The sequence below is a fragment of the Nuphar pumila genome, chromosome 6 (genome assembly GCF_984573655.1).
Source record: "Nuphar pumila chromosome 6, dmNupPumi1.hap1.1, whole genome shotgun sequence".
Lineage (NCBI taxonomy): Eukaryota > Viridiplantae > Streptophyta > Magnoliopsida > Nymphaeales > Nymphaeaceae > Nuphar > Nuphar pumila.
This window is the reverse complement of record NC_143254.1, coordinates 44,391,990-44,405,869: the sequence shown is the minus strand read 5'-3', so window position 1 is coordinate 44,405,869 and position 13,880 is coordinate 44,391,990. Positions and strand designations below refer to the sequence as shown.

General features: G+C 39.3%; 1 protein-coding gene across 1 annotated transcript; it reads left to right on the top strand.

Moving 5' to 3' along the window:
* The first annotated feature begins 12,792 nt into the window (after window positions 1–12,792).
* Window positions 12,793–13,455, top strand: LOC149834756 (NDR1/HIN1-like protein 1). The gene has a single exon (XM_090009448.1). The coding sequence runs from the start codon at window positions 12,793–12,795 to the stop codon at window positions 13,453–13,455; it is 663 nt and encodes a 220-aa protein (XP_089865574.1).
* Window positions 13,456–13,880: the final 425 nt, after the last annotated feature.

The following is a 13,880-nucleotide window of genomic DNA, read 5'->3' as shown; positions in this document are numbered from 1 at the left end:
CAATCTCTTACAAAAGGGAATATCTAGTCTTAAAGAAAAGTCAAATGATCTTCTTTCTATAGTGAACAAATTCACAAATGGTCAAGAGAATCTAGAAAAACTTCTTGGTTCTCAAAGATGCTCGGTTAATAAAACCAGATTGGGATATAGCTTCTTTGATACTCAAAATAGACCAAACTATGTGGTGAAAAATCAAAGACATTATTCTCAACCTTTTGTTTATAAAACTAAACTTTCTACTTTTAATAGAAATGCATCTAGAAATGATTATTCTAGAAATATTTATTCTAAATTATTTTATAGAAAGAATATTTATTATCAAAGGAAACCAAAATCCAAATGGATATGGGTTCCTAAGACTAACTCTCATGGACCCAAAAATAGAAAGGGGTCAAATGCTCTGTTTTCTGATTTTGTTGTAGGTACACAACATAAGGAGCAAATGGATATTGGACAGCGGCTGTTCCAAACATATGACTGGAAGGCCGGAGTTATTTTCCACCCTCCAAAATAAGGATGGAGGAACCGTCACCTTTGGTGACAATAACAAGGGAAAAGTGATAGGTATTGGTAATATTGGTAATCCAAAATTTCCCTTGATAGAAAATGTTCTTTTAGTAGATGGTTTAATGCATAATTTAATATCTATCAGTCAATTATGTGATAAAGGTTTTCATGTTTCTTTTGAAAATGATTTATGCTTAATTTCTGATTTTCAATCTAAAAATATCATTTTTAAAGGTAAAAGAAGAAACAATGTGTATGAACTATATCTAGATGAATTACCCTCTTTTAATGAAAAATGTCTTATTGTTTCAAATGAAATTCAATGGTTATGGCACAAGAGACTTGGACATGTTAACTTTAAAATTATTTCAAAGTTATCCAAGAATGATCTTGTAAGAGGCCTACCTAGAATACCATATAAAAAGGATCACTTATGTGATGCTTGTCAAAGGGGTAAACAAATCAAGAGTTCTTTTAAAGCTAAAGATATAGTTTCAACAAAACGTCATCTTGAACTTTTACATTTAGATCTATTTGGACCATCTAGAATTCAAAGTTTGAATGGTAGCAAGTATGCTTTTGTTATAGTAGATGATTATTCTCGGTTTACATGGGTGATTTTTCTAAAAAGCAAAAATGATGCTTTTTCAGAATTTTCTAAACTTTGTAGAAGAATTACAAATGAAAAATCTACATCTATTGTTAAAATTCGTAGTGATCATGGTGGTGAATTTGAAAATAAATCTTTTCTAAAGTTTTGTGATTTACATGGTATATCTCACAACTTTGCTTTTCCTAGAGCGGCTCCACAAAATAGAGTTGTTGAAAGAAAGAATAGAACCTTGCAAGAATGTGCTAGAACCATGCTTCAAGATAAAAATTTACCAAAATATTTTTGGGCTGAAGCAATTAATACAGCATGTTATGTCTTAAATCGTGTTCTTATTCGACCAATTTTACATAAAACATGTTTTGAATTGTATTATGATCGTATACCAAAGATCTCATATTTCAAAATTTTTGATAGTAAATGTTTCTTGTTAAATACCAAAGATAATCTTGATAAGTTTGATTCAAAATCAGATGAATCAATATTTCTTGGATATTCTTCTAGAAGTAAAGCATATCGTATTTTCAATAAAAGAACATCTTGTATTGAAGAATCTTTACATGTTGCATTTGATGAGAATTGTGAGCAGGTTATTCCTCTAAGCGAAGAAGAAGAAGCAATACTTCAAGAAGAACCCTTGATAGAGAGTACTTCTCAAGAAAATATTCCTCTTCAACCGGTTTGGAAAGAAGTTCCTAATCATCCACATGAACAAGTTATTGGTGAAATAAAGAGTGGTGTCCAAACTAGAAGGCAGTTAGAAAAATATATTGCAAATGTTGCTTTCATATCTAAATTAGAACCAAAGAATATCAATGAGGCTTGTGTTGATGAATTTTGGTTTTTGGCCATGTCTGAAGAACTTAACCAATTTACTAGGAATGATGTTTGGGATCTAGTTGATAGACCAAAGGATCATCCAGTAATTGGAACAAGATGGGTCTTCCGAAATAAGCTGGATGAAAATGGTGAAGTCATTCGTAACAAAGCAAGGCTAGTGGCACAAGGCTATAATCAAGAAGAAGGCATAGATTTTGATGAAACCTATGCACCAGTGGCTCGATTAGAGTCAATTCGTATGATGCTTGCTTTTGCTAGTTACATGAACTTCAAGTTATATCAAATTGATGTTAAGAGTGCATTCTTAAATGGACACATCAATGAAGAAGTTTATGTAGAGCAACCTCCAGGCTTTGAAAATGAGAAATATCCAGAAAAGGTCTACAAATTGAAAAGAGCTTTGTATGGACTCAAACAAGCACCAAGAGCGTGGTATGAAAGACTACGAAATTTTCTAGAACAATCTGGTTTTTCCATTGGTCGGGTAGACTCCACTTTATTTATTAAACATTTTAATTCAGATATTCTTATTGTGCAAATTTATGTTGATGACATAATATTTGGTTCTACTAATGATTCTCTTTGTAAAAAATTTGCTAAGGCTATGCAGGAAGAGTTTGAAATGAGCTTGATGGGCGAATTAAACTACTTCATTGGACTTCAAATAAAGCAAACTGAAGAAGGAATCTTCATCAATCAGGCTAAGTATACAAAAGAACTTCTCAAGAGATTTGGGATGGACTCATCGAAATCAAGAAGGAATCCTATGAGTACAACTACTTCTCTTGATAAAGATGAAAATGGTAAAAGTGTAGATACTAAGCTCTACAGAGGTATGATCGGATCTCTATTATACTTAACTGCTAGTCGACCTGATATTATGTTTAGTGTTTGTATGTGTGCAAGATTTCAAGCTTATCCAAAGGAATCTCATTTAACTGCAGTAAAACAAATTCTTCGTTATTTGAAAGATACTTCAGATTTCGGTTTGTTTTACCCAAAATCATCTTCCTTTGATTTAGTTTCATATAGTGATGCAGATTTTGCAGGAAGTAAATCTGATAGCAAGAGTACTAGTGGAACTTGTCATTACTTGGGAAATTCCTTAGTCTCTTGGTTTAGTAAAAAGCAAAATTCAGTATCACTCTCAACAACTGAAGCTGAATATATAGCGGCTAGTTTAGCATGTTCACAAGTACTTTGGATGAAACAGACCTTAAAAGATTTTGGTTTGAATTACTCCACAACAACTATTTATTGTGATAACACTAGTGCTATAAATCTTTCGAAAAATCCTATTCAACACTCAAGAACTAAGCATATTGAAGTCAGACATCATTTTTTAAGAGATCATGTGTTAAAAGGAGATATTTCGTTAAATTTTATTTCCACTAAAGAACAACATGCTGATATCTTCACTAAACCTCTTAAAAATGAAGATTTTATGAGAATTAGGAGAGAACTAGGTATTTGCTCATTTTTGGATTTATAAAAATGTTGATTTTTGAACAAAATCTCAAAATCGCACTATATTAGTCAACCGATAAAATTCTAGTCGACTGGTGTTTTATATTTTGGAATGTATCGCACCATATTAGTCGACCGATATATTTCTAGTCGACTGATGATATTTTTAGAATAAGTCGCACTTTTTAGTCGACCGATAAAGTTTTAGTCGACTAAATTTTTTTTTTAAGAAAAAAAATTTAAGTGAAGGGACCCGACACCCCTTGGATTTGTTTTTAAACCCGTTTTTTTTTTTAAAAAAGAGGCATCGTTTCACTTCGTACCTTTTCGTTTTTCTTAAAAACGAAACCCTTAAACCCCTCTTTCTCTCTTGCCTCTCTCTCTTCCAAAAAACCCTCGGAGTGTCGTTCGACTCCATCATCGCCGAGAGTTTCTTACCGTAACAGGGAGACGCCGGAATCTTCTGGCCGTGATCTTGAAACGCCGGAATCCTCTTGCAGTGACTGGCGCATCTTCAAAACACGCCGGAACTCTCTTGCCGTGTTTTAAAATAGAGATACGAGTTAAAAGTCTATTTTGCTTATGCTATTTTTGCCCTTACTCTTTTTGATTCTGACAAAGGGGGAGAAAAAGATAAAGATAGCATTACATTGAAATTGCAGGAGATCTTGAGAAAAAAATGATAGCAATTACATTACAGGAGATCTTGCATGAGAAATGCAAAATTAAGAGAAAAAGAAAGCTTTGAATGAATGTATTTCTAAATATATGAAGAAATGATGAATGGAAATGCAAACCAATCAATATGTGATATATGTGCTTTAAATGTGCTAACTTTTAATGTTTTGCAGCATATTGATAGGGGGAGTAAAATCTTCATCTATGCATCTAAATGCTTCATCTTTGATTAAGTTTGTCATCATCAAAAAGGGGGAGATTGTTACGACAATGAAGCCATACATGATACTTCAAGTACAAGGTTTTGATGATGAGCAAGTAGAATCAACTGCATTTCAGCTAAGGCTATGAAGAAATTGAAGAATTCGGTGAAGAATCCTTGAAGACAAGAGTGCAAATGTTTAATTCATTAAAAGTCTTAGATTCTTGTAAGAGCCTTACTTAGAGTGCATATTTAGGTTGCATTTCACCTTAAAAGTCATTAGAAAAACTTTTCTAAAAGAAACTCTTTTGAAAATCTTTTTAGAAAACTCTTTTCTTAAATTTTCATGTTTATTAGTCGACCAATAGACTTATCAGTCGACTAATCCTTTCGCGCCATATTTTCTAAAAAGTCATTTTTGTCAAATTAAGTCGACCGAAGGTTTTATCAGTCGACTGGACAGAATGTCTGTTTTCTGGAAAATTAGCAGCAGTCGACTGAACAGAACATGTGTTTTCTGAAAAATTTAGCAGCAGTCGACTAATGCTTTTTATTAGTCGACCGAACAGAATGTTTGTTTTTCAGAAGATTTAAGCAGCAGTCGACTAAAAGGTTTTTCAGTCTACTGATGATATTATCAGTCGACTAATTTTTCTCCAGTCGACTAAGTTTTAAAAGTTCAGATTTTCAAACGGCTCGATTAACAGATCAGTCGACCGACGATAACTGTCAGTCTACTAATAACTAACTATTAGTCGACTAACTGATGTTTCAGTCGACTAATTTTGCCGTTTTCCTGAAACTTCAAAAAGGCGTGTCTTTTCATTTTTCAAATGTTTTGATCGTTCAAAATAGACAGTTTTGACACCCTTTCATACTCTCAACGTATAGAATCTTTTAACTATAAATATGAGTGCATTTTACACTAAAAAACAACAAGAATTTAATCGATTTGAATCATTTACTTCTTGTTTTTCACTCCTATTCATTCAAGTATTTGTTTTCTCACTCACGTGATATTTTCACTTCAGTTTTTCACTCAAAACACTTTGAGAGATAATGAATTCGTGAGTAGAGTGTTTCAACAACCTCAAAAGCCAATTGCATCTCATTTGCATTCAAAAGGAAGGCTCATAGGTTGTATTGTAAGTTGTTATTTCTTTTGTGTAAAAAGAAGGACTCATTGGTGTAAAGGAGTTGTTTGCTTTCAGTAAGATTGTTACTGAAAGTGGGACCGGTTATGGTCTGTGTGATCTTGTAGTTTACAAGGTTGATAGTGGAAAATCTCAAGCGGGTTTTGCTTGGGGACTGGATGTAGGTCGGGTTTGACCGAACCAGGATAAAATCTTGTGTTCTTTGTGTGTTTGCTTTGAGATTTGCAAAATCATTCAATATTCCGCAGAAATTTTTAAAAACACTATTCACCCCCCCTCTAGTGCTTGTTGCCTCGATCCTAGTGCACTTTCACATGCATCAGCCTCACATCCTTGGGCAGAGCCGGACTTGTAAAGAGGCCAATGAGGCTTGGGCCTCAGGGCTCCTGGGCCCAAAAAAATTTTAGGGGCCCATTTTTAAGGCCCGAGCTCTCTATTTGTTTGGAAAAGGTTCGGGTAAAGGATCAGACTCAGATGTTTTACCCCGACCCGGATCCAATTAAACATTAAAAACTCATGCGCCCCCTCGTCTTATTCAATTTTTTATTTAATATAATATAAATATTTGAAATATTATATTTGTTTAATGTGAATGCAAATTTTATTGTTATTTTGATTCTTTAAAAAAAAATCGGAGGCGCTGCCCCGAAACTCCTACTATTAATAGGGGGGCCATTTTTCCCTCTGCCTCATGCCCCATAAAACACAGGTACAGCTCTGTCCTTGGGTGTAGGTTTTCAACCGTGAAACCTCCTCACGGTGAGTCTTCTGAATCGTCTCTTCCTCTCTGGTCAACTTGTCATGTGGGCCAGGGTTCGTGCTCGACGACCCTTCTTCAAAATCCATCCTGTTTGTATCCTCCTCCCTGGCCTCTGAGAGAACCGAATCGATTCATGGAGTTCTTTTCCTTCCTTGATGGGGCGTTCTTCTGTTCACCTTAACTTGGTGCCACCCCTCTTCCACTGAAACTGAGTCCTCCTTCGTCATCGTTGGTCAGTCACGACACCGGTTGGACGAGTGCGTGATGGCTCCACAATATGTACAGTACAGTATACTGCTTTCGTACATGATTTCTAGTTGTATGAGACGACTATGTTCGATCTCAATCTCCTTGAAAGGGGCTGGTCAAAAATCCAAGGGCACTTCGCATTTCATCCGCGCGTATTGGACTCGTTCTTTTGATCGTGTGTACTAACTGGCTTCCACTGTCTGCACCCAATGCCTCTGCAATGCCCTCCAGCACATCCGCCGACCAGAGCTCCGTTGAAAGTTCTGGCATTCGTATCCAAATGGAGACTGTTGTGCGGACTTCCAGCTTCATTGGCATGCCCGGCTTTCATGGGTTTGTGACAAGCGTCCTACCCGCTATCCTCCACGCACCTTTCTTGGATATCTGCTTTAGCTGCTCCGCATTAGACGCCGTAATGAGGAACAAAGTCATCTTTAAAACTCGAGAAGGTTATCCCTTTCAGGTGAGCCCATTGAAGTTTGAGCTCTTCGATCATGTACCGATATTCCATCGGTTTATCAGTCAGCCCTCCGGGGAATCCAGCAAGCACCGTGAGGCCCATGGGCTCCAGGAGCTGCTGATACCTTCCGGCCGGGATTCTGACCTTTGGCCGGTGGTTGGTGCGGCTTGCCTGAAAAGTTTCTAAAGCCGGACTAGGTTGAGCTTTTCCTCTGGCCACTACGTTAGCCCAAGAGTGTCCATTTACCACGCTCTCAGCCCTCTCATAAAAAGCTTCTGTACTGTCCATCTTGTTACCGTCTTGTTTGCCTTTATCCTGCGGTGGTGGTGGTGGTGGTGGTGGTGGTGGCCACTCCTCTGCCATGCTCCCTCCCCTGCTCACTGAGTTCATTGGCCTAAAACCCCAGCCAAACCAAGCATACCCTACTCTACAGTGTTGTGAGAGGCGTACCCCTCAGTACTTGAAGCGTACGCCTCACAGGCGAGGCGCACGCTCAAGGTACTGAGGCGCACACTCAGTATCTGAAGCGCTGCCTCCTCAACGGGGATTTTGAGATTTTCTTTTTTTAACAGTCAGGTAAAAAATGATGAAGATATCAAGCATTAAATTCAATCCATTAACATCCCTACAAAAATGTTTTAGATATACCACGGACAAGGTTGTTAAATGTGATGAGGCGAAGCGAGGCGTTGAGCCTGTTATGAAGCGAGGCGTAAGCCTCGAGGCGTTGAAGCGTAAGCTTTATGATCAAAATAATAAAATATATAATATTAATAAAATAATGAAAATTTTATATGGGTAGCTACCATTTCATGTGTACCCATATCTCTAAAGTCATTAGATGGATTTGGTTTCCTCTGTGTTCATAACAGACAGGCTTATCTTGATCAATGCTAGAAAAAGGTAAAGGATTTTTTTTTCAAAAGCTTCTCTTTTCATGTTTTTTTATTTTTTATTTTATTTAATATGTTTATTTATCAATACATATTTTAAACAAAGTATGTGATCTAAGATAATAGGAATTGAAATCGTAAGAAAGTTTTGTAAAAAAAAAGAGATAAGTAGTTGCATTAATGCTAGTACGTCGGTAATTATATCATTTTCTGCCAAGCCAGCAAGGAAAAAAATATGGACGGGACAGTCTACATCACAATAGAAATCTTCCTCTCTCTCTCTCTACTGATTTACACTTATCTTCCTCTCTTTTTAAAAAAAATAACGAAAAGAAAAAACTAGAAAACAAACACTATAGAAAAGAAAAAAGAGGTACGGCATCACTGCTAATAAATATCGAGAATGAATAAGAAATCTCAAATCAACTCAGAAAAGAGGTACGACTTTTGTTGGTGGTATTGGTATCATCGATAGCCAGTTTATTATTCTCTAGAGTGGTGGTTTGCTTTCTCCATTTCCAGGGTTTGTGTGGTTCCTGAAATGGCGCGGGAGAAGATCCAGATAAAGAAGATCGACAATATCATAGTGTGGCAAGTGACCTTCTCAAAGAAGAGGAGAGGGTTGTTCAAGAAAGCCCAAGAACTCTCCATTCTTTGTGATGCTGAAGTTGGTGTCATCATCTTTTCTGCTATCGGCAAACTCTTCTCTAGGTACCTTCCCCTCCCGTCTTCTGCCAAGATTCCAAAAGTTGCAGGGGGCAAGCCCATGCCTGCAAAAAACAGAAAGGGAGAGAGAGGTGGAAGGTGCGGCAGGGGGTCGCTGACCTCCTGTCACTCCCCCGACGTATGCAGAGAGAGGAGAGGCGCAGCAGGGGGCCGCCGGCCCCCTGTCGGCCTCCCGGCGAACATAAAAGAAAGGGGGGAGAAGGAGAAGAAAAAGACAGAGGTAGAGAGGGTGCGTACCTTCGAGGTCATCGGCGGTGTTGATTGGAACACGTGGAAGGAGGTGACATTGGCTGCCCTGAGAGGCGTCAAACGCGAGGTCATCGGTGTTGGGAGCGAGAGACGAGGAGGAGAGAGGTGCAGGCTGAGATTCTGAGAAAGCTATCCCTCCCCTCTGCGATTTTTAAAGAGGTTTGGGGGGGGCACGAAAAGGGAAAGGGGGGGGGAGAATGAAGGTTTAAAAGAAACCCTCCCCCCCCTGTGTTTTTTATTTTCGTGGGTTGTACATGAAGCGCACGCCTTAGAAGCGAAGCGCGCCTCGATATGAGGCGTGCGCTTCAAGCTTGCAAAGGCCTCATACAACGCCTCAGTACCTTGAGCTTGTGCTTCACCTCTGAGGCGTACGCTTCAGGTACTGAGGCGTAAGCCTCTCACAACACTGACCATGGATACTTGAGAGTCTCACGTTGTGAGAGGCATACGCCTTAGTACCTGAGGCGTACGCCTCAGAGGCGAAGCGCAGGCTCAACGCCTCGCTTCGCCTCATCGCATTTAACAACCTTGTTCCAACAGAAGTTGGGCATTCTGCTAAATAGCCTGACTTCTATAGCAACCACAGATCAAGTATCGAGTTTGCTACGAGGGAGATCCGATACACGGACTGATAAAAGATATACGGATTGGTGCAGTGCACAAGGAACACTTCCCTCCGTGATTGCAACTTCTGATCTGACTACACCACCTTTAATATCATGATGAAATGGCACAATTTAGAGGGTTGTGAAATCATGACGTGCAGTTGCTGCGTGATGTTCTATATTGAGCAGTTTTATCTCCTTACACCACCTCCATGCAAATCTCCTCCATCAAATTCTACTCCCCAAAGCCGCTTGGAATGCCACTCTTCAAAAAATCCAGACCAAAAATTTTCCTGGCAGGCTTCCCACCTTTTCATCGCAGGTAGGCTTACCCTCATTAAGCATGTCTTATCCTCTATCTCGAAATTTCTTATGTCTATGTTATTGATGCCCACAGATGTGGAGAAGAAATTCTCTTGTTTGATGATGAATTTTCTCTGGTCTGACTGTCATCCTTAGACTAAGCGTTATATGGTAGCTTGAAATTCTCTGGTGCTTCTTAGGTGTATAGCGAGTCTGGGGATTCTTGCTCCGAGACTTAAAAGTATTGCTCTCATCATGAAGCAATACTGGATGGTGCACTATCCTGACAATCTGTGTGCTCCCTTATTGCATGTTAAATATGGCTTCCTTTAGACGTTCTATTATTATCGTCGTCATCACAAGCTTCCTACTTTGCACATGCGTCACATGTGGCTTAAAGCCATGTCTTTCATCCTCGTGAATGAGGACAATCCCGACCCTGCCACTCAACTTTTGCATCGGGTAATTGTGCCTAGCGGCGCTTTCTGCACCAAATCTTTTTATCAGTCTCTTCTTCCTCCTGGAGCTGACTGGCTACCTGAGCATTTGTTATGGGCTAAAGGCTTAACTCCGCATTCTTGGTTCTTAGCTTGGTTGATTCTGCATGATCGGGTTCAGATGGACAACTTCCTCAAAAGATCCTCAAAAGAGTAGGTTTTCAGCTTTCGAGTAGGTGTGTCTTATGCAATGCGGCAGAAGAATCCACCTATCATCTATTTTGAGACTGCCCCATCTTTGTGGATCTCTTCGAGAGTACGTGGAACAAACCTGATGTCAACGTGCGACAAGACTCCTTCATGCTCGATCTTTTGTGGGGCCTGCCGCAGGTGTATTATTTCAAGAGATGGCGGCTGATCCAGAGAAATTGGCTCCTCACTACCTGGTGGGTTGTTTGGATGACCCACAACAATGCGATATTTTGTCAAATTCTGGTTGTTTTCAATAAACTTGTGCATTGCATCTTGATTGATGTGTACGCAATTTTGTGCCTCTGCTGCTTTGGTCTTCACCGCCTTCAACCACCCTCTCTTCCTCCTAACCCTGGCTGAATTTGTTGGAATTTTGTTCTTTTTTGGCCTTTTGTTCTTATGTTTTTCTGTTTTTGGCCCTTGGGTTGGGTCTGTTGTTTGTTTGCTCTCGGGCTCAACATTTGTTAACCCCTTGTCTCGGTAATGTTAATGTTTCGTTGGTCCCTCTCTCCATATGGCAAGAATCTGTTCATGTAGGGCAGGAGAATCACTCAAGCACATATTTGGTCGCCATCATAGTTACTTGTCATTGATGTTACCATCACATCTACATTGTTATTCATGATACCTTCTTAGCTACCAGAGCGGGACCGTGGGACTTTTGATGATTGTTTACTACAAAGGCCTGGGCTAGTTCCCCTTGTAGTTATGTTTCTTGTGTGCGTGATTTACGCTGGGACCTCTTGATCATCTTGTTCTGTATGGTTTTCAGCAGAATGTTCTGACGGACTTTCGATGCATAAATGAGAGATCCCAAGATGGGTAAGACAGGGATGACATAGGGGATGAGTTGAACTGAATTGCCTCACCAATTCCTTGCCGCTTATGAGCGCAACCATTTAAGAAATTTTCAAAAATACGAATTGTGGACGATAATCATAGACACAATTGAGTTTTCAATATTGTTAAAGAGGCCATATTTTAGGCAGCAGCGCTCCATCTTGGCATTTCTCGAGATGGGTACCACACCCATCTCAAGAAATGTCAAGACGGATGGCTGCCAGGCCAGCAGGTCGCTGCATACAATCTGAAGTCATTGTTAAAAACATACCTAAACTATTTCACGTTTAATCAAGAAATGCAGTGGTTTATTTCAGCCAAAATTTTCATTAAATGTGCACGGTCATTACCAGCATTATGTGTTTTTTTTATTATTGTCAAAAACTACAGCTAATGATAACCTAGGTTAAATTGACAGAAGTGTATTTTTTGATTAACAGAACAAAAATTTAGGTGTACTTTTACAAAAACTTAAGTGTCTTTTTTATTATCACCAAAATTTTAGGTGTGCTTTTGAGAATTTTCAACAAAAAAAAAAGGAAAAAATTTGTCATCGTTGTTTTGGATATGGTGCTATTATATATGAGCCTAATTTGCATGCTGTGGGAATGAATTCTGAAGTCAGAAAAGGGAGCGGGTGGCCCCACGAGAACAGCAAGGATATTTGAAAGGAGAACGAAATGCTGCTATATGGGCCTGATCCTATAACAACACGCCCTGGACTGGAACCAATCCGTTTGCTAGCACCCTTAGTAGGGACATAAACGTTATACCTAGTCAAAAGATTATCACAATAATCCTGTGATATTTCATTTTCCTAGCATGGTACCTACAAAATGACACTCTGTCCTTTTCTCCCCTTTTCCTTGCACTCTTGTGGACATATTCTTCTTACAACTAAGCAACTCTTGAAAGTGGGTTCATTCTGGAACTCTGTATTCTTTGTCCAAATTACACAAAAAAGCTAAAGAATGAGTGAATAATGATTGAATGTACATAAAAAGTAGGGAATGTTTTTCATTCCTTGAAAGTCGAAGCTCATGGCGTTAATCTGAATATTTCAACTTAAAAACTTATACTTTCTAAAAAAAAAAAACCTTAAAAGCTTATACAGTTGGTTTGGATATTTCAAATTAATTAAAAGCTGGCCAACGATAATAATAATGCAGTTTCACGGTTTCAAATGATTTGTATATTTGCTGTATAGAGAAACAGATTTGGGCTCGACTCCCTTAGAAAGAAAAGATGTGTGCTTGACCCAAATCTCATTCATATGCTGAACCTAGTAAGGTCTGTGAGTGCTTACGTTCCAGGTCCTATACCAGCCTTTTTTTCCTCTATGGGCTTCAGCCCAAACCTCATAAACACAGGAGAGAGAGAGAGAGAGCATTTTGAAACTTTATTCTTTTCTTAAGGGTCGTTGTCTCCTATTGTTCTATGGCATCCAATATTCCCTTTATATCTTGTCTTTTGCGTCATCATCAAGTATACCCCCATATAAAAACCAGAGACAAGAAGCACCAACTCACCACCACCAATCCCTCCTAGTTCTAGCCATACATGTCGAGCCCAATCAACAGGGCCCTCCCTGTGTGGCAACGCCACAACAGGCAATACTATGCCAACCGAGTCAGGGAGAGCCTAACTAGCCGTGCCACCAAATGTGTGTGCTCCATCGTCTTGACCCTCCTCCTCATTTTTGGAGTCATTGCATTCGTTCTATGGCTTAGCCTACGCCCCCACAGGCCACGATTTCACATAGAGAACTTCTCCATTCCAGGAATTAGCCAGGTGGGTGGTTTCCAAAACACGCTTATCACGTTCAATTTCACGATCCGAAATCCGAATCAGAATATTGGGATCTACTATGACAAGATGAATGCTCAAGTCTACTATAGGGAACACTTGTTTGGGGCAACTCCCTTGGTCTCTCCCTTCTACCAGGGTCCCAAGAACACCACAGTGGTGGTGGGCCGGGTAAACGGCACGCTATTGCCGACCAACGATCCTGTTTGGCTGATCCTTGTCGCGGATCGGTCCACCGGCATGGTGGTTTTCCAGCTTGAAATAACGGCCCAGGTCCGGTCAAAGGTGGCATCGTGGAACGGCCGCAAGGACCACACAATGCACGCTGAGTGCTCAGTGGAGGTGGGTCCGAATGGGGTGATCTTGCCAAGGTCGGTTGATACAAGGTGTCCGGTTTACTTTTACTACTGTGCATAAAAGTTCTATGTATCCGGTTTACTTTTACTAGGTGTGCATAAAAGTTCTATGCAAATAGTTTTTATGCAGTCATTTTTTCGGAAGCAGATCAGGTCATGCTGAAAATGAGCGTTTTTGCTCATGCTGACATCGTGGCCATCCGATTTGCATTTTATAAAAGCTCAAAAGTCAACAAAACCACGTGGCATTCATCCAAAATGCAAACAGACGGCCACGATGTCCGCATGAGCAAAAACGCTCATTTTCAGCATGACCTGATCTGCTTCCCATTTTTTCTGTTCGTGAAGTAGCATAAAAGCGTTTCTTTTGTCCTTTTTTATTTTTTTATTATTGTTGTAATTTATTTTTAATTTAATTAATCAATGTATTAATTTGTACCAATTGTTGATAGATGATTGAATCCTGAGTTGAAGAAAAATTGGCAA